The sequence below is a fragment of the Vicugna pacos genome, chromosome 9 (assembly GCF_048564905.1).
Source record: "Vicugna pacos chromosome 9, VicPac4, whole genome shotgun sequence".
Lineage (NCBI taxonomy): Eukaryota > Metazoa > Chordata > Mammalia > Artiodactyla > Camelidae > Vicugna > Vicugna pacos.
The window spans coordinates 17,034,158-17,054,465 of NC_132995.1; the positions used below are offsets into that span (position 1 = coordinate 17,034,158).

General features: G+C 59.0%; 1 protein-coding gene across 2 annotated transcripts in view; it reads left to right on the top strand.

The window, feature by feature from the left end:
• Positions 1–20,308, top strand: part of PEPD (peptidase D) — a 108,698-nt gene that overhangs the window by 77,796 nt on the left and 10,594 nt on the right. For both annotated transcript variants that reach the window (XM_006212186.4, XM_072967254.1), the window contains exons 10-12: positions 6,982–7,050; positions 8,178–8,255; positions 18,399–18,547. In XM_006212186.4, coding sequence (XP_006212248.1) covers positions 6,982–7,050; positions 8,178–8,255; positions 18,399–18,547 — 296 coding nt within the window. The remainder of the gene's footprint in view (positions 1–6,981; positions 7,051–8,177; positions 8,256–18,398; positions 18,548–20,308) is intronic.

Below are 20,308 nucleotides of genomic sequence, written 5' to 3' on the forward strand. Positions count from 1 at the left end.
GGAGGGGGCACTCTACCCAGAGGGCTCAAGACAGATGTTCCTGAGGAGGAGACACGGAGGAGAAACCTGAAGGAGAGAGAGCGGGCTGTGACCTCCAGGACAGATGTTCCAGGCAGAGAGGACAGGGCTCATCTGGTGGCCCTGCAGTAGGAGCTTGCTCATCATCCCACAAGTACCAGGGAGCCAGACTGAGAAGATGAGAGGAGATGGGGAGCAAGAGGGAGGCAGGCTGCTCGTGGGAAGGTAGGGTTGGGTTTGCGCAGTTGGGGCCAACTTCGGTTGTTAGAGGCGCGCACTCCGTAGGGACGAGGGCTGAAGCAGGGGAGCCAGCTCCGCCACTGTCACCATCGACCAGGCGAGAGAAGGTGGTGGCCTGTGCCAGGGACAGGTGGTGTTAGTGGGGAGAACTGTCAGATTCTGGACATGGTGACAATAGACACGGATCTGTTGACAGGAAGCAACGTTCATGCTTTAGAAGGAAACTCCCCTGGGACCCTGGCCTGAGTGGAGTCATCAGTCCTTGCAGACCCTTTTCAGCTCAGTTGGGCCCTGTGCACAGGGATGACATGGAAGAACTTAGGAGCCAGTGAACACATGGCTCCAGCTACCTGGAAAGGCTGGCTTTATCTGCTAAAGCTGAACCTATACGAAGTCCGGCGACCCAGCATTTCCACTCCTGGCTCCGTGCTTGGCAGGGATGCGTGCGCACGTGCCCCAAAAGACCGCAAGAGAGCGTGCTCGGCAGCACTAGTCACCACCACTCCGATCCAGCAACCACAGAGAGATCTGGTCACTGACAGTTCAAAACTGGGACACACTCACCCGGTGGAACGCTGCCACCGATGAGAAGGAGCAAATGCCAACGACCGGCCACAGGGATGGGTGGTTCACCTGCGTGACATGGAGCAGCGGAGGAAGCCAGACCCAGCCAGACTCAGCTTGCTCACGTCATTTAATCCATTTACATCAAGTTCAAAAATAGGCCAAACTAACCTGCCATCTTGGAAGTCAGGCTCCTGCTGCGGGGAGGACCGAACAGTGGGGGTTGGGGGGGTCTCGGGGTGCTCGGCACAGAGATGCTCACCTCGCAACAGGCCATTGTGCCCCGTCCTTATGATTTGGGTCTTTCTCTGTGTGTTTGTCAGACTTGTCAAGAGGTGACTCTCAAAAAAGAAGTTCAGTTTATTTTTATTTTAAAAATCTGTGTTTATGCATTAAAAAAATCTGGCAGAATATTCAACAGAATATTTGATAGAGGTTATTTCTCAGAGATAAGATTAAGGGTGATTTAAATTCTTTTCCTTTGTATAGAAGATTTCTAAAATCTTTTCCATTTTACATGTATATGTGCAAATGTATTTATACTTGAGGTTTATTAGCAGTCTGGTGTGGCCAGGGCTTTAACGGCTCAAAGGATATAGTGCTTTATCCAGAAAAGCAATACCCAGGAACTCAGGAATTCAGCCTAACCAAGCATGTCAAGAAAAAAGGGGAATATTTGTTAATTGAATGTCATGTTATGTCCTCAGTTATGCCTAATACAAGATCGGCAACTCAATTCTCTATCATCCAATTAAAATGCTAATTATCTTGATAAGGCTGCTCTCGGGGAGAGTAAGTGGCTTCCCGCTGGCACTGCCCCTCTCCTGTCCTGACCACCGCTGTCTTTGCACTGCTCTTGCCTCTGGTTGGCGGGTCCTTCCCTTCCAGGGCCTCTGCATCCCCCGGGGCCCCTCCCGGAGCACCAGCTCCTGCTTTCCACCAGCCCAGCTGGGACTGTGGGCTGTTTGTCCTGCCAGACCGTCCTGGCTCAGTCTGGGCCCCGTGAGCAGATGTGAGGCCAGGACCGCAGGAGTAACACAACATCCTCCACCAGTGGTCTTTCAGGAACATGAAGCCTGGCCCCACCGAGGCAGCTGCTGTTCCAGCCGTACTGCCGACAGACCTGAGGCTTTGAGGGTATTGGGGTTCAGCATGGGCTCTAAACTCAAAGGGATTCTTTGGAGGGGGTCCCTGACCCCACCACACCACTGCCTTGACCCGCACTTTCCTCATCGGTGAAGGATTGTTGCAAACACCAAATACTGCAGGTGGCTGTTGGGGCTTCCTCACTGGCCGGGTCTGAGGGAGGTCCTGGGTGGGAAGGCCTGGCTGCCCCCAGTGTGGCCAGGGTTGCAGATGGTCCTGTGTCCCTGGTGGTGCTGCATCTGTGCAGGCTGGGCCATGAGGCTGTGCTATGAGCGCTGGTTTTATCAGTAATGCACTTCTGGGTTTAGTACAAGGCTTTAAATCAGTCCCTTCTTGATGACAGACTGTGTGAATGCAACTTGCTTATTTAAAACCTGCTCAGAGCCTAGGTAGTGGCTCCCTGGCGTGCAGTGTGTCTCCCCGCCCCACCCCTGGGGGCCTGAGTGAGGAAGGCGAGGGGGCAGCCCCCCAGTTCACCCCTGAGTCCCAATACCCCTCTCCCCAGAAGGCCCACACGCTCTGGCCCCTGCCCACCTTTATGACCTTGTGTCCTAGCTGCCTGCTCTCCTAGACCCTCTGCTCATCCAAGTGGCCTCCACCACCCTGCCCATCTTTCCTTCCACGCTCCTGTTGGTGGCTCAGCCACGTGGGAACCTGATATGTATCACGGCCCAACCTGAGAGGGGGACAGGGTGCTCAGTGTCACCCACAGCCCCTGCTGACCTCCCTGGCTGGCCCATCTGCCGATTCTCATCCTTGAACGGCTACCTTGGCAATCGCTGCTGCCTGGGGCAGCCCTTCTGCCGTTATCTTGGGCGGCTGATGCATTTTTCTGGGGCCGTGGCCATCTCGCCATCAGATGATAAACCTCAGAGGGCAGAAGCTGAGCCATGTGCCCTGGAAGGCTCCGTGGGCTGGATTTACAGGCCCCTGGGGTGGCCCAGTAGTATGGTCCCTGGAGAGATACCGTTGCAGTGGGATCTGGGCCTCGGAATCTTCTGTCCCTGCCCTGTTCGTCATCTCCAGGCACTGACAAATGGGCCTGCCCCACTGTCACTGCAGGAACTCAATCCACATCGCTATTCACAGCACAGACTCTCTCCCAGGTTACTTAAAGGTTCTCATCTACTCCTGGATACAAAGCATTTTCTACCGTGTCTTGCAAGGGAGAAATTTATAGGCAAGGGTGTTAAAGGGATGGCCACGCGGGGGAGTTACGGGGACCGACACCAGGCTAGGGGCAAGGATGTGGGTGGACCCGGCCCTTCCCTCTGCTGGTCAGGGAACCCCTCCAGCTGCTGGGAGAGGCTGTGGGCCATGTGCCTAGTCGGGGTGCCCCCCACCCATCCTCCATCCAGGTGAGCAGGAGGGAGCAGGGGCGGGTAGGCCTAGCCTGACACTGGCAATGCATGTGAGAGTCAGACTGCAAGAGGCAGGGGAGATGCTCACACTGCTGCCCGCCTCCCCGTCTGCCATCCTCTTAGGGATAAATGGTCACTCCTAGCAGCTGTGTGTTGGTTCTTTGTAAAGTCTGCCTGTTCTGTTTTCATACTGTACTTTTAGGTGTTAATTTTCTTATATGGTTTATAGTCTCCATCTGATGGTTCTGTTATCGGAAGTCCTTGGGGGTCTCAGCCCGCTGCTCGCTGTGTCTGACAGCTCTAATGGACTATTTCCAGGTTGTGAGTTCATCTTCAGTGTGTGGGGTGTGTATGTCTATGTGTATCTATACCCGTGTGTGTACCTGTGTGTGTGCGTGTGCCGGTGCACAGATGGTGGCTGTCCTGCCTGGATTGAGAGTGTGGCCGCCCAGTTTGGCTTTGTCAGTTTGGCTCCAGGTATCACCAGTCAGGGACCAAGTTTTCTGTTAATGTCCTGGCTGGCAGGTTTCCAAACCATGCAGGCGGTTCACACTTGAACCTGAACCCCATGGACAGACCTATGCTGTGAATTCTGAGGGAATGTTTATTATTTTTTCCCAGAGCCCAAGAAAGCTTCCTGATTGCCTCTGATGCTGGCAAATTTTCTCCAAGTCCGTCCTTCCCCCGAGGGTGCATCCCTGCCCGGGCCCCAGCTTTGTGGGAGGAGAGGTCTCCGTTCTGGTCCCCTACCCCTGGCTTGCCCGAGGCCTTGTCGCTGCCCGCACATAGCAGTGCACGCCAAGGCCTCCGGGTTAACAAGACTGGTAGCTCCCTCTTCCCTTCTGGCCTCGCTTTCCTTCCTGACCTGCGGACGGGGCTCTGCTTGTTACATTTAATCAGCACCTCTGAGGGTTGGGGGTGAGACGGTTTCTGACCGTGTACTCACGGGCCATCATCTCCTTGTGGTTGCAGAGTTGCTGATCGGTACCTCACAGCCGGACTTGGCCATAGATGCCTGTCGACAGCAGTTAGGCCCCTCCGGCTGTGTGTCTGCTGGGCCCTCACCTGGCTCACGGTTTGCCATGTTTTCTGTAAAGATCACACGAGGTCTTTATTAAGCGTCCTGCTGTTGCCGCCTGGTCTGTGAGCCCTCCAGTGGGAACGGGGTGGCTCTGCTGCCATCTGTCCTCCAGGTCCATTCTTGCCAAGCTCCGACCGGGCTGTGCAGGAGCCCCAGTTCAGCGCATCCTCACTCCCCCCCACCCCTTGAGAATCAGAAATAGTTTAGGCTCGCATCTTGGCACAGACCCCTGGGCCACAGCACCTGCCTCAGAATTTGGTCGCCTTTGGGTGTCCAGGACCCAGACCAGAGGTCCCAGGGAGAGGGTCCCCTGAGGCGTGTGAGCAGAAATGGGGCCCGTTGCGTCCACCTGTTAACACCACCAAAGCACCAGTTTGTCCTCACGTCATGTCAGACAAATTGATTTGAAAGAAAATTAGGTGCTGAAGTCCAGCGTGAAGGACTTAAACCCAGGGAACGCGGATCTCCAGCACGTGGCGTCCCCTCCCCTTTCTAGCTCTTCCTCATCGGGGTGAGGGACTGTCCGCGTGGCCGGCAGAAGCCACCCAGTGCTGGGCTGCGGTTTGTAGGTGAAAACTGGGCCTTCCGTTCCTTAGTCCGGTGCTTCTGTAAGCCATGCTTTTTACTCTAAAAGGCTTTTTACTGAAACAGAAGCCAGGGTGTGCAATGAAGGCTGGTTCTATCCAGTAGCTTACAGGGCAGCTGAGACTGGCTGCGGGCGAGGCAAGCAACCCTGCCCTGTTTCCTCCGGTTGCTATAGAGTGTTCCCTTTCATTCCTCTGCTGCCCCCTGCCTGTCCCCAGTCCCAGCAGAGGCCCACTGTCCCCATCACCTGGAGAATGGCTGTGTGGTCCCCTGAGGCCTGCTTCCATCCGGGCAGGGCTACTCGGGGAGCCCTGTGGCTCCGTGGGCTGCTATGTGGGGTCCTGGTGCCTGGGCAGGCAGTGTGTAGCCGTCTCAGGGCCCTGACTTGCTCTGGCCATCCCATGGCCTCAGGGACTGAGGCCAAAGTTGGTGGCAGCCCCCCAAGTGCTCCTGCCATGAATACGGGGGCAGCTGATGAGGGGAGCGTGTGGCTTTCCTCACCTCCCTGGCAGGTCCTGAAATCCTTTGTGTTGAGGAAATACTTCATTTACAGAGCCCCAATTATCCTGTGAGATTTGTAAAGCAAGTCTGAAAGCTGATGGAATATAGCAGAACCGTTCCTGCCTGACAGCTCCTTAATACCCAATCATAACAATTACATATAATTAGTGTTTACAGTGCCTGGAAGATTAGACTTCTCTCTGCACAGACATTCTCTAGAACAGGCCTAGAACACGTGGGGCAGGATTGCCACTTAATGTGCCCATGGGCAGCCTTGGTGTTCTGAGTACAACCCTGTGGTCAGTCTCCCCTGCCCTGGTGGTCGGTAGGTGGGGTGGGGTCCACCTGGGCCTGCTTCTCAGCCGGGGCCGCCCGGATGGCTGGGCCTGAGCTATTGCCCAGGTCTTGGGGAGGGGGTGAGGGCAGCCCCCCGCCCATTGCCCCCCTCCCCAGCTGGGTTCTGCAGAGGCTGGGCTCTTGGAGTGCCGAGTCCCCCGCTCAGACGATCTGTCCTCCACCCCCAGATCCTGGGGCGTATTGCAGGTGGGGGCGGGCAGGGTCCTGGCCTCTCCAGAGCTCTCGGCAGCATGGTCTCCCAAGGGATCAGCACTGCTGGTGTGGTGATGATGTGGTGGGGCTGGTCCACCAACCCCTGCAGCATCTCCAGGATCTGCCCCAGGCCTCTGTCAAGGCTGGTTCACTCTCTGACCCTCATCACACTCCCGGGTTTGCTGGGCTTTGCCGCATCCTGGAGGCCTCCCCTGGCTCTGGCTCTGTCTGGGCTCAGCCTAGGGGCAGTCTACCGGCTGTCCACGCTGGGGTCTTGTCTTTCTCTCTCGACCTTGCTCCTGGCCTCCCCTGCTCAGGGTGTGTTAGCGTGTCCAGGGAGCCAGCCAGTTTGCTGCTCATCCCAAGTAGGGGGAGGCCAGGCCTGCCCCCAGACCCTGACTCTCAGCTGCCTGGAGCCCACCCTGCCCTGCCCTGTCTGCGCAAGGGCCTGCCCCTCAATCCTGTTCTCCAGACCAGAGCCCAGCAGCTCCTGCTCTCCTTTCCCTGCGAATTGCTGCAGGGTCAGGCTCAGGGCCCCGGGTGAGTCCAGCACTGGGGCCGGGAGAGCCCACGTCCCTCCCTGGCTGTGCATCCAGCCCTCCTGCTGTGGTAGGATGTGGCCACTGGTGAAGGAGTCACAGGGAGACACTCCCTCCAGCCCTGCAGAAACAGGCGGCCTCTGCCCCTGCCCATCTCCCCACAGGGCCAGGCTGTCCCCCTAGTGGGCCTGAAAGGCGTGGCATTGGAAGTGCTGACCTCTGTGCTTCTGTGCCTGTGGCTGACCCTGCGCTCCAGGCCACCAGCCCCACAGACCCACGCTGGGGGGTCCAGTCTTCCTGCGGGCACAGCTGAGCAAGGTCTGGCTGAGGACGTGTCTCGGAGCAGGGGTATGCATGCTCTGGTGACTCCGCCCTGACACATCTTCCTTCCCTGCAGCCTCTTCGAGCACTATTGCTACTCCCGGGGTGGCATGCGCCACAGCTCCTACACCTGCATCTGCGGCAGGTAAGTGAGCCTCCTGGGCCACATGGGAACAATCGTGAGAGGATGCTGGGGGAAGGGGAGGGACCCCACCTTGGAGGAGCTGTATCTACAGGAGGCCACGCACGTGTGTGTGTGTGTGTGGCTATGTGGGGAACAGCACGGCTATGGGTGGGTCTAGGGCTCTGTGGTGGGGGGTGTCACTATAGGTGTGTGTGTGGCACATTGTGGCTGTAGGTGGGGGACTCTGTGTATGTCTGTGTGTGTCACCTGCCCTTGGCTGGGTGTGCTTGGAGGCACAGGGTAGAACTGACCATGAATATACGGGCAGCTCATGGCCGTGAGTGTGCACTGCTGTAGTCTCCAGAGGTATGCAGAGCCATGAGTGTGTATCACTGTAGGTGTGTCTTTGAGGGACACGTCCTGGCTGTAGGGGGCCCCCTCGTCTCCCAAGCTCACCCCCATCTAGTCCCCTGTGCCCTCCCCGTGAGTCAGAGGGTCTGGCCTCTGCCCGACCAGGATGGAGCCGGCAGCTCTGGTGATACACACGTCCTTGGCACATGAATAATACATGTGAACCTCTCAGTCCTTGGCAACGTTCTTTTCTGGTGGATAGAGAGAAAAATCATTATTTCTACTTTTATGATTCCTGAGACTCCCGAACGGGGCCATAAATATTACACCCAGGTGGGTTTTTTCCCCCCTTTGGACAGACTTAAAAGTCCTTTTTTTCTTAAAGGCATCGCTCATTAGGGAAGCGCTCTCCAGCAGAGGAGCGAGGAGCCACTAGCTCGCTGGCCCTGGCCCTGGCCCTTGGGCCTCCATGGCAGTTTCTAGCACAGTCCGGGCCCTTCCCAGAGGGCCTCCTCTCCCCCTTTAGCCACCAGGAGATAAGGGCTTCCTTGGAGTCCCTTTCCCAGGCCCACAGGCCCTTGCTCCCACGTCAGGCCCACATCCCCAGCCCCAGGGCACCTACCTGACCAGCATTCGGCCAAGGAAGCACCACAGGAGGCCCTGCCATGAGCCGAGAGGTTGGCCACCAGCTGTGGCTGCCGGGTGGACGGTCCTGCCCGTGGGGCAGAGGGTTGGGGCACCAGCCCCGGGCCTGCTGGGTGAGGATGGGCTGTTGACTTCCCCCTGGTACTCCGCAGCGGTGAGAACTCGGCCGTGCTGCACTATGGACATGCCGGGGCCCCCAACGACCGGACCATACAGGACGGAGACATGTGGTGAGTGAGACTCGCGCCCAAGCTGCCCTGGCTCTACGTGTGAATGGCGGGGCCATGGCAGTACTCATCCCAAAGGTGACTGACCAGGGGCTCTTGGTCTCGCCCTGAGAAGGCTGACCACAGCGAGGTCCCCAGATCTGCTCTGGGCCCAGACTTGTCAGCCAAAGCTTTTGGCCTGCATGATGCCTCCTCTGCAGGGCCAAGGAGGCACTGTGGGAGGGGAATGGGGGCCCCTGTGCTGTGGGGTGAGGCACAACCTCTGAGAAGGGCCTGCACGGGCGCCTAGCACGCACCACACTCCCAGATGCGCCCAGCACACATCTCTGTCTCAGCTCTGGGAGGGCAGGCACCTCGGTTTGGAGCAGGGAAGACCCCTAGGGAGCCTCCCGCCCACCGAACCTGCCAGCTTCAGCTGCAGGATGCCTTGGCATAAGTGGTCTTCAGTTCAGGAGGTCAGAGGTGGTGCTTGACCCTCAAGGCCCTTTGCAGGGCTTCCCTGAGCAGTGTGATGCACTCACCGCTCCTCGTGGACCTGGGGCTAAGCAGGTATAGGCGGGACCCACAGCCTCCAACCCTCCGATGTTTGTTGTAGTCACACATCCTGCTGCCAGAGCCCCGGTGTGTAGGGCTCACACTGAGCACACGCCCCACCTCTTGGGTGGCCGCTCTGGCCTTGGCAGGGGCATGTGGATGCCTATGTGACATGGGCCAGCCCTGTCCTTAGCTCGTGGGCACTCAGTACTCCCTGCCTGTCCTCTCCACCACCCAGGCATCCAGCAGGACCAGTCCTGGCTGCTGAGGGCTACTGAGAGCCACCCAGAGGCCACAGGCCCCACGGGGACCCCTGTCCTAGCCTGCAGACATCTTGTGGTGGTCACCAACCCACAGACAAGGGGCGGGTGGGGAGTGCACACTGTCCCACCTGGTCCTTTGGTGCCTTTCCGTCCTCTTGCTGGGGCACCTGAGTCAGCTCCCCTTGGGCTGCTTCCGGCCAGTGCCACCTCCCCCTTGGGTCATATGTGTTGCCCCATTAGACTCAGTCCTCGAGCTGGAGCTCCCGTCACACCCACACACAGTCCAGGACCCAGCCTCACGCAGGTGTAGCCCAGGCCTGCTGCAGGGAGCGAGGGCACCTGCGCCTGGGGGTCCCGGGCCCACAGCCATCAGCCGCCCTGTTCTGAGCTGTCACTGCTGAGTGCTTTCAGAAACCTGCCCAATCCCAGGTGCCCCTGCTTCAGGGCACGCCAAGCACCTGACTGGCTACAGCGTCCGCTCACCAGGATCAGTAGCTGGATGGGATGTTCTGGCTTGGGCCACTGTTAGCAGGAGCCCAGCTTAGGCTTCCAGGAGGAAATGAAGCCACTTTGTTCCCTCTCTGGGCCTCAGTTTGTTTTTCTGTCAGTGGAAGTGGTGCCTGGCACTCGGCACCGCATGGGGCAGCGGCAGGGACGCATCAGGACTGCAAGTGCTGGGTCGATATGCTCTCTTCTGGGGGCCTGGGCTGGCAGCACGCAGAAAGGGACACCCAGAGTGTCCATAGAGGCCACTGCCGGTCACTGCAGCTCTCCCAGAGTGTCTAATGTCCTTCCTGGCCTGGGGCCAAAGGCATGCAGCGACCTTGACAGGATTCTCCTCTGTGCCCGATGCCAGGATGTCTCTTTGCGTAGATTTGCTCACCCTGATCCCACGAGGTGGGTATCGCCCCCTTTCCTCCCCCCTCCACATGTAGGCGAGCTCACTGAGACACATGAAGCATCCGGGCGCAGAGCCAGCAGGATCTGGGGAGAGGGTCATCTGCCTCAGATTTGCCTCAACTGGAGACTAAGGAAAGGAGGGGAGGGCCCTCCCCTTTGGGCCGTGACTGAGCCACTGGTGGCCCCAAAGGGAGGCCACCTAGTGTCTTTGGGGACTCACCTCTTGGAACCTTACCTACCACTTTGACTCTGCAGCTCATTCTGGCTGGGCCAGGAGGACAGGTTGTGGGAACTCAGCACCCAGGCAAAGGCCGAGACCCAGCCACACCAGCAGGTCCCAGCTGTCCCTGCTGGAGGGCCCTGCGGCAGGCCCACGTGGCTCTGAGTCTTTCTTCTCTGAGTTCACACCCCAGAGGAAGTGGCTGCTTCTCTACTCCTCTTTATCTGTCCCAAGAGAGGCCTCACCCCATGAGAGGCTGGATCCAGCTGTGTTCTGGGGACCTTGAGGCAGTGGGGCCTGGCTGACCAGGGGCACCATGGTCAGGCCCCTACACGTCCAGATGCTGTGGCCTCAACCCTCCTGGGCCGCAGCATGACGTCTGCATCTCCTGGTTGCAGCTTTAGAGCAGGAGTGATCCCGGGAGTCTCACGGATGTTAATGCCAAGCCCAAATTGGTGATTTTATTTTTCTAGTGCTCACTTTGAAATGTAGCCAGCAGAATAATTATGAGTTTATTATAGTCAATTTATTATGCAGCATTTAGAACAACATGTTTTGTTGATTACTGCTCCTGCCAGATTGCTGGCGGCATTTATAATCCATTGTTTTATTGAAATTGATCTGCCGAGCGCCTACTGTGTTCGGTAAATAATAAATCACTCTGTTATCCCAACATAAAAGTCACGATACTTCATCATAAGTTATGAAACCAAAATAGGAGCGTAGTGCAGAATTTTTCCTGAAGCTGAGTGTCTCGCATAGCCAGGACTGCTTCCAGGTACCTGTCGGGGTGGTATACTCTTGGTCCCAGTGCTTTGATGTCAGGTTAAAGTGCCCCGGAGATAGTTTGACACTTAGGAATGGGGTTGTTTGAGGGCCAGAGCTGGTCCAGGGCAGTCAGGCTCCACCGGAAAAGGTGGGGAATGGGTGCTGAGGGGCAGCCAGCCCTTCCCATCCCTCTCCCTTTGGTCCCAGATGTTCCCTAAACATAAAGGGTCTCTGGTTCAAGGCCCTGTCCTCTCCCCTCCCTAGCTGAGTGGCCACCCTCCCTGAGCCTCAGTTTCTTCATGCGTCACTGGAGATAAGAGAGCACCCAGTTCTGGGAGGATTCACTGATAATAAGGGCAAAACGTTGAGTGTGGAGCCTGGCACAGGTGGCCTTTGGTGGGAGAGAGCTGCAACACGGCGTCTCCCCAGCAGCCCTCCTGTGCCCCCGAGGCCTGCCTTCAAGCAGCTGGTTCCAGGACAGAGACTGGTGGTGAGAGGCACTGGCAGAGCCAGGCCTAGTTTATTCACAGACAGCTCTCAGGTCACATGGTCGGCCTGCTCTGTGTTTCCAGCCCCCAAACTGTCCTCGGGTGTTTGAAGCTGGCCAGGCCCACCTTCCACACCTCTGTTCTTCCAATACCAGGAGCTTCCCAGGAGCTGGGCCAGGAAATCGGGGCCTATAAGTTAGATGTGGTGGTTCTTACTCCACGTCAGACTCATCACCCAAGAGCTGAAAAGAGTATTTTGAGTACCTGGCACCACACCAGACCCTCGGGCCTCTCCCCATCTCTCTTGGCTGGATGCTGCCCCACTTGCTCCCCATGGACCCCCAGGTGGGGAACTGGACTTTGATGTGGCCTCAGGTCCCCGCTGCCCTTTCTCTTGGCGGGTTCAGAGGCACAGGGTCCCTCGTGAGGCCTCTCGGGGCTATTCTGTTGCCTCTGAGAGCCCTTTTTTCTGTGGCCCTCGGGGTTCACCAGAAACCCCATCAGCCAGTCACTGTCCTAGAGAAGCCATTAGTTGCTTTTTGTTCTCGTTTTAAGGCAAGCAGGCAGACCTTCTGAAACAGTGTTACAGAAGGGTGGAGAAGGGTGGCGCACTTCTTGTGAATGCTCTTCCCGTGCCCACACAAGGGACGGTGTCTAAAGTCCTTGGAGGCCCTTTCTGGATGGGAGCCCCAGGAACGCCCCCCCTCCGCCACATACATGCAATCAACCCTGACCTGGTGGGTGTGAGCACAGGTGTGGACAGACTTACCACCCCCACCCTGATCGGCCTCTGAGCCCTTGTGCACTGCCCTGTCCTCCCAGTCTGGGCTTTGGAAACCAGTCTCCAAGGTGGGTAGAGGCTCTAAGGGCTGATGCACTGCCCATGGACCACCAGGGAGCGCCACTGGTGTCTTAAGTCCAGCCAGAAGGAGTGCACCCAGAGTTGGACCCACTCTTGAGCTGAACTCCCCGCCTCCCTTGGGTCCAGTGGTAGGCTCACCCTGGGGGGTAGGGGTGGGGAGGGTCCAGGCTGTGCCTTCAGTGGACTCTTACTTGGAAAACAGCGGGGACACCCCTCCTCACCTGCCACTTCCTCCTTCTCCCACCATCTGATCAGGTGGCAGGGGAAGTGGTTCCTAGGGTAGGGTACCCTGGGGCCCCTCTCAGAACCTTCTAGATGCCCCAGGCTAAGGATGCTCAGGCCTGGGTTGCCCAGCTGCAGAGAGGATGTGGCTGGAGGGTGGCAAGCCGGACCTCCCAGCACTGGCCAGAAGAGGGCAGTGTTGCCTCAGGACGTGCCTGCCAGGCTCCTCCCTGCTGGCAGTGGTCCCTGTGTCCTGGGGCATGGGAGCGGGGCGGCCAGCCCAGCTAGTCAGGGAGAGGCCTGTCCCAGCCCCACGCTAAGCAGCCAGCCAGTGTCATCTCCTCTCCTTCCCTGTCGGGGGACTAGGGCCCCTTCTGTCTCCTTGCCCTGATAATGGTCAGCCTGAAGCCGTGGCCTTGCCCTGCTGACCGGCGGAGGGCGGACACTGCTCACGTGGACCAAAAAGCCCAGAGAAATGAGGGATTTCCTCCCAGGGAAGCCCCAGGAGGCACACAGCGTTGCAGGCGTGTGGATGCTACGTGCTCCCTGATTCGAGGTGTCGTCAGGCCCTCCTGCAAGGCTGCCCGAGCCACCCCGTCCTTTCCTCCCACAGATAAGGAGATGGGCCCGTGAGGGGTCACGCCTGAGCAGGCTCTCTCCCCACCTGGCCACCCTTTTCCTGCCACCGGCAGTGTTACCAGCCAGCTCCTTCCTGCTCTGGTCTCGTGTTAGTTCCCTGTTAATTCCACAGGTTTGCTGTGGACTAGACGTTAGTTTAAACTGCTGGGGAAGCTCGCCCCTCCGTCCTGGGCCCCTGTGCCTCGGGGAGCAGCGTGTGTCTCCTCACAGACATCCCGCTCTGACCCCTGCAGGCTGTGGGATGCCGGCTGCTCACCCAGGGCCTGGGCAGCCCTCTTGGCATCTTAGGCTCCGCGGGCTGGGATGGGACGACCTGCCGGCTCCTGGCTCCTCCTTGGTCTGATGTCTGTCTGGCATCTGTGTGCTGCTGCCCCGTGGCGGGGCAAGTCTGTGCCTGGGGCTCCTCCCCAGCTGGCAGAGGGGCTGCCCTGAGGCCTTGGTCAGCTTTAGAGAGTGAGTGTCACCTCCAGGCCCGACTCCCTGATGTCAGGCCCAGCCCACACTTCACCCACTCTCCAACCTTGCTGTGTCCTCAGAGGACACCTCAGCTGTCACCAGCCAGCCCCATCCTGAAGATTTGATGGTCTTAAGTACATGCCCCAGTCCTAGGGGCAGGAGAACCCTCAGGAGGGCACTGGCCCTGGTCAGCCGCCTGTCCAGACCCGTGGCCGTGGCCTTCAACCTGCCGCACAGGATGAAGCGCCCCTTACAGTCTAACCCAGCAGCGTGCACGTAGATACACCTAGAGGATAACCAGGCACCCTCACCTTGGGGTTTCTGGCCGTCCTGTTTCATCTGTTTGTGCCCCTCCCCCACACCCCATGCATTTGACGTCACAACCCACAGTGTGAAAGCACCAGTGCAGACAGCCCGCGTGCTCACAGACACCACGGGACACTGCTTACCCCAAAAGTGGAACGAGTCATGTGCTGTGCGCGTGACGCCGACTCACTGCCTCCCCCGCGGAGGCCGCTGCCCCGACACCCAGCCCTCGCCCCACTGCGCTGTGGCGGCAGCAAGCCCCGGGGTGAGTGGCTGCCATGTCCCATCCCCAGATCAGGCCGGGTCCCGCGTCGTGTCCTTCCCGGGGACGTGGCCCACACTGGTGTTCTGCTTCTCCACACGTCATCCGTAGAAAGGTAGCAGCAGCTCCATGCCCACACACAGGGGCCCCACAGCCTGCCTGCTCTTGTCACCGTGTGCACCGGGGACTGCTGGCTCTGAGGGTCCAGGGGCTCGTTTGCTTGGGTGACTCCCGTCTGCCCAGGCCCCACAGGAGCAGCTGTCCCGTAGCTGGGTTGGGGAGCAGGGATGCCCAGAAGGCACTGGGGAGAGGTCGACTTGGTGAGTCAGTCTGTGGCGCTGAGGGAGCCTCCAGGGCTCCGAGTGGTGGCCTTTGCCCCACTGGTCACACCTGGACGTCAGCACTGCACTGAAGGTCTGGCTAGGAGTGGGCGGGCGTCTGGGGGGATGCTCACTGTGGCACACGATCGGGAAAGTGACCGGTATGCCTTCCTCTGTATCTCACGCGGAGATCTGGAGAGAAGCAGGAGTTTCCTGCAGCTTAGAAATCCCCCAGCCTGGTCTGGAGTGCAGACTGGGTGGGGTACAGGTTGGGGTCTGAAATGCTCCTGCCGTGGTGGGTAAGTCTGTGAGTGCGCACATGCTTGCACGCACGCGCGCTCAGTGCCAGGCTGTGGGAAGAGGTAGCTGAGAGTCAGGCCACAACCCTGAAGATTAAAATGAAGCAGCAGACTGAGTGCACAGTGGTCCTTGTGTAAACACCACCGCATTTCTCCCAAACTCTTCCCAAGGCTTCTATGACTGGCTCAGCCATCTCATAGGCCTTCTGCCTGTGGGCTGGCTGGTCCCTGCGGTGCAGCCAAGGCAGCTGGGGAGGGCCTGGGTGGGCCAGTGGTGGCAGGTAGCCCAGGCCTGAAGCTGCCCAGGAGAAGCCAACGGAAGACAGAACCTCTCCTCCCAGCCAGAAATAGAACCAGATGAGTACATGTGAGGCATGAGACGCCAGCATATTGCTCGGAGATGTGTAATATCTCCCCAGATGGTTTACATTATCACACGCGTTCACTCTGCCAAAGATGGTAGGGTCCCCGGTGGGTGTCCCCCGGCAGCCAGGGAGGAGGGATCCTGCATTCTCGATGGAGCCAAAGTATGAGCGAATCCTCCATTGTCAGCGTGCGTCCAGAGGACGGATGGAGTGGACACAGAGGAGCTGGAGGGAGATGATTTATGAAAGAGATGGCTTTTATCCCTGGATTCCAGAATGGCTTGAATCTGAATAACTTATACATGTAGGAACTCTGCGGGGGATTAAAAAAAAAAGCAGAAAAAGATAGGGAACTGAGAACACGAAAATAGACCAGCCCCATGCTGGGCGTCGCTGGGCAGGATGGAGCTGGCCGGCTGGCTGTACACTTCCTTCTCCAGAAAGCGGATGATTCTAATACAGAAAAATACAGCTGAAGTCTTCTAGAATCTGCATGATAAAGTCAGGCTGGCCCAGGAGCTCCAGCATCTACCTTCCCACGTTCTTTCTGTGTTTTTGAGGAGAGTTTGGAGACCCTGCGGGAGTGTCGTCTGCCCTGGGGAAGAATCTAGTTTTCAGTGCTCTTGTGGGCTCCCTGGCTTTTTAAACAGTTCAATTTCTGTTTCTCTTTGAGATCTGCACAGTCCGATAGAACTTCCTGCCCAGGGGGTACTGATGCAGGTTGTCCTGTGATGTGGTGGCCCCTAGGAGTCTGTGTCCCCACGCTCCTGGCTCAGTCCTGTCTGCTTGGGCCATTCCTGGATGTTCTGAAACAACAAACCACAAACTGTTTTCCTTTGTTGCCTCTGAGGAGCCCAAACGAGAATGCTCTGCCCGCTGAGTGAAACTGGGCTGCGGCCCCACGAGGTTCCGCTCCCCACAGCTGCCTGCACGTGGGCCTTGGAGGACGAGAACCTCCAGCGATGGTGGCGTCCCCATTTTAAAAGTGGAAAAACTGAGGCCCTGAAAGCTGATTACCAGAGCCAGGACAGGAGAGCCCATCCCTGGGACCTGGGACTTTGCTGGACCAGTGTTCAGAGGCTCAGTTTCTCTGCAGTTCAGGGCTAAGATATGCCCCGCCCTCCTGGCCAGTTCTGGTGGGAGTGTGCCCCGGGCAGGAGGGAACCTGCAGACAGCTGTCGGCCCAAACACCCTGGTGCATCTGGAACCTCCGGAGGAGCAGATGCCTGGGCGTGTCTGCTCAGGGCCTCTCCCACTGCTGCATACTCGGCTCCCTCCCCAGGCTCTCGCCCCAGGCCGAGTGAGTCCCCTGAAGTGAGGCCCAGCTGCCCTCCGCTGGCCCGCCCCAGGCATGGTCCCCCAGAGCCCATGGCTTTGAGCCAACCCGAAGTCCCCCTGCTGTGCTGGTGGGGCTCGTCCCCTCCCCCTGAGAATCACCTGAGTTGTTATCTAGTGCTTTTTGCGCTGTTGACACCATTTATGGTGTTTTGCGATTGGAAAAAGACAGGAGATTAAAAGGCGCCTGAGTGAGGACTTTGGATTCCAGTGGTATGTCTGGGGATCCTGAGCGTTCACAGTTTCCGCTGAGAAACCTGTTTCTGTGGAGTCGCGGGTGCTACCCTCCAGCTGCAGGGCCTGATGCCTTGCTCCACTTGTAGGGCTGGTCGTGAGGGGTAGGGGTCCCCAGAGACGGGCACACAGGCAGCTTCTGGAATATCTGTTGAGCCGTTGTGTTTACCATTAGAACTTGGGTTTGGGTGAGAGGCCCTTGTCATGGGAGGCGTGGCTCTGCCCCTACCCCTACCCGTTACCGCCCCGCCCCACCATGGCCCCAGCTCAGATTTGCCAGGATTTGTGCGGCTGCAGACTGTCCTCCACGGGAGTCTGAGCTGATGACAGAGCCAGGCGTGGAGCAGAGCTGGGCTCCAGCCGGTCGCAGAGGGCAGCCGCCACTACCTCTGCCCAACCTGCTTCTGTGGTCGCCTGGTCTTGAAGACAGCAGGGGGCTGGGCCCGGGGCTGGACTGATGTCCCTCAGTCGGTTTTGTCACCATAAGCATTTTGACTTGGCCATGACCCCGTGAAGGGTAGGGGGGCTGGTGGGGCCCCTCTCTGTGCCTGCTGTCAAGCAGCCTGCTGGGGTGGGGCAGGACGGGGAGACCCTCAGTCTGTGCACCCCACTCCTTTTATCCTGGGCCCCCAACTACATGGGTGACCCAGTGGGAGCCAGGCTTGGACCCGGCAGCCCCTCCCTTATTTTGTCTCATCCCACTTGCTTGGGGCAGGATCCTTACCTGCCCTGGACCACGTGCACACGGTCAGGCAGCAGTGAGGCTCGGCCCGCCGCACTGGGGCCCTGTCACGGGGTGTCCAGAGGGCAGGCTCAGCTCGGCCTTTCTCCTGACTCAGCAGCCCTGCCTCTCTGTCCCGGCACCGTCCTGCCTCTGCTGGCTCGTGCTCCCAGCTCCTGGCTTCCGTCCTCCACTCTCCTCTCCCGCCTTCTGTGCCGCCTGGTCTCCCCTCTGCCACCTGGGGATGCTGGGGGCCAAGTGGCCCCCGAGTCGGGCTTGTCTGGCTGAGCCCCAGGAAAGCCCTGCTGGACATGAGGGCTGTCCTCTGCCACCCTCTCCCTGCCTTTCCCTCAGGCCCCATGGAGCACACTGTCCCACCCCAGTGGGGAGAGGGCCACGCTCTTCTGGCCAAGGGAGCCCTGGAGCTGGAGCAGAGCTGTCAGCTGGGTTTTCACGGGGACACTGGGGCCTGTGAGAGGCAGGCCATGCAGCTCAGCCCACATCCTCTGTCAGGGGGTGCATCTGTCCTGAGGCCCCATCCAGATCCTATGAGCATTGCCCTGGGAGCTGCAGCCGTGCTGGGTGCAGGGTGGCCCCAGGACCTGGTCAGAGTGTGCCGGGGGGCCTGGAGACATTTCTGCCTCTCCCTCAGGTGGGGTCCCTAAAGCCGGGCATCCAGAGGCCTGGCCAGCAGAGGCCATGGAGGGTGAGGTGTACGGGCAGTGTGGGCAGAGCCCGCCCTCCCTGCTCTGAGGCTGGAGGTCTCCCAGCCCCTTTGCTGCTCACTCATCGTGAGGAGACATCAGAGTCGGAGGGCCCCAGGCTGCTGCCTGCATCAGCCATATTTCGAGAAGGCTCGGGCTTGGTCCCCTTGTGCACTGAGCAAGCGCCTTTTCGGGGAGGGGGGTTCCCCCGAGCGTCCCACCTGCCTCATGCCCCGCCCTCCCTACAGCCTGTTCGACATGGGGGGTGAGTACTACTGCTTTGCTTCCGACATCACGTGCTCCTTTCCCGCCAACGGCAAGTTCACCGAGGACCAGAAGGCCATCTATGAGGCGGTGCTGCGGAGCTGCCGGGCCGTCATGCGCGCCATGAAGCCAGGTGAGGGCGGCGGCGGGGCCTGCGAGGAGGACCACCTGGCATGGGGATACGGGTGGCTGGGTGGCAGGGCACCTCTAAGAAGCAGGACCCGCACTCTGCAACCTAAATCTATTGTCCCCTCTCGTGTGTAGCCAGTAAGGTTCCAGATGGTGTCAGGTCCCCAGGGCCACTCCTGGGAAAGAGGGCTGACCACTGAGGAGGGACAGAGCTAGGGGTGGGGGCCCTCAGCCCAGGGCCACCCACGTCCCATATGACCTTCTCTACCTGCACATCTCCATGCCCACACTGGCCAGTGGGATGTCAGCCCCATCACCTGTCTTGTCCCAAAACAGAGTCCACTCCGGAGAGGGCTTGGCCAGCATGGACACTGGCATCCAGTTGGGTGTGGAGCACCCTCTTGTTTGGGGCCAACGGCTGAGGTGGGGTTGGTGGAGCCAAGTGTCTGGGGAAGCTGAGCCGGGACTGTGGGGCCATCTGGGGTCTGGCGAGACAGGCTTTGAAGTCTGGACTCTGAGTTCATGCCGAAGAGAGGCAGTTAGATTTCCATGAAGCTTTTATTCACAAAAAGAAGAAGAAAAGATCTCGAGCTCCCAAAGTAAAAGTCCCCACATGTGGCCCCTCGCAGGCCCAGAACCCGATGGCTTGGCCTGTTACCTGATGGCCAGTTGTCGCTGGCCAAGTGCTCGTTGTGAAGGTCCTCAGCAGCTGCCGCCTTCAGGGAAGGCAAATTGTGAGCAGGGCTTTCTGGACGCCCCACTCCGCCTTGGGGCCCACCAGAGGCCAGGGAGCCATGGAGGGACGCTGGGGGAACACCAGGCCCAGCCCCACACCCTCGCGTGTCCAGTGGGAACAGAGTTTGGTGATCAGATAAACCCACGGATGGGGAACTCAGGTACACCCCGAAAGGGGGACGATGATGGAACCCCCAGAGCTAAGCTCCTGATGGGTGGCAGTGTCTGTGGGACTTGCCTGGGTCAGTGATCACGGAAGGAAACAGCAGCTTGTGCTGGTTGCGTTTAAAAAGCGTGCCCCCCCCACAAGGAGGCGGTAATGCAGGCCCAGACTGTGTCCCCTGTGACCTATAAAGCCCAGCTCTGTGGAACAGGGGCACTTCTCCTTCTCTTCCCCTTGCATCCTTGCTTCACACCAGGGAGAGAAGGAATAGAAGGTTCTGCTCAGCTTTGAACATCAGTCACTTAAGTGATAAACATTTCAGATGCTACAAAAGGCTTGGGCTGATCAGAGAAGGTGTGTGGCCCTGGAGGAGGGCGCTGGCCCGGGACAGCCTCTGAGTGAGCCTCGTGACCTCTGTGCACCCAAGAGCCATGGAGGTCCCTCTGGGAGCATGGAGTGGGCCTGCGTGGACACGAGCCTGCCGCTGGGCTGCAGTACAGAAGGATGGAGGGCTGTCTACCATGCTGCAGGCTCAAGACGATGGGGCAGGCAGAGTGGGGCCAAGACATGGCCAGTGGTTGGTGGGGAGGGTTGGCGGGAAGTGGGGATTTGGAGGGACAGTGTCTCCCCTGGGGCTCTTTGTTCACCTCAGAACTCTGTCTTTGGGCCCCTGGCACTTAGCCCGGGCCCGGTGCTGAAATGAGGTGGTGGCCAAGGCCTGGCCGACCCCACACCCCCACCCACCCATAGGAAAGCCTGCTGGGGCCTGAGCAGGACCAGGGTGGCACCTCCCAGCTGGTGTCCTGGCCAGCTAGATTGGCCAACAAAGCAACCACAGTTCTGCTCAGAAAGTGGCTAGGCACAGAG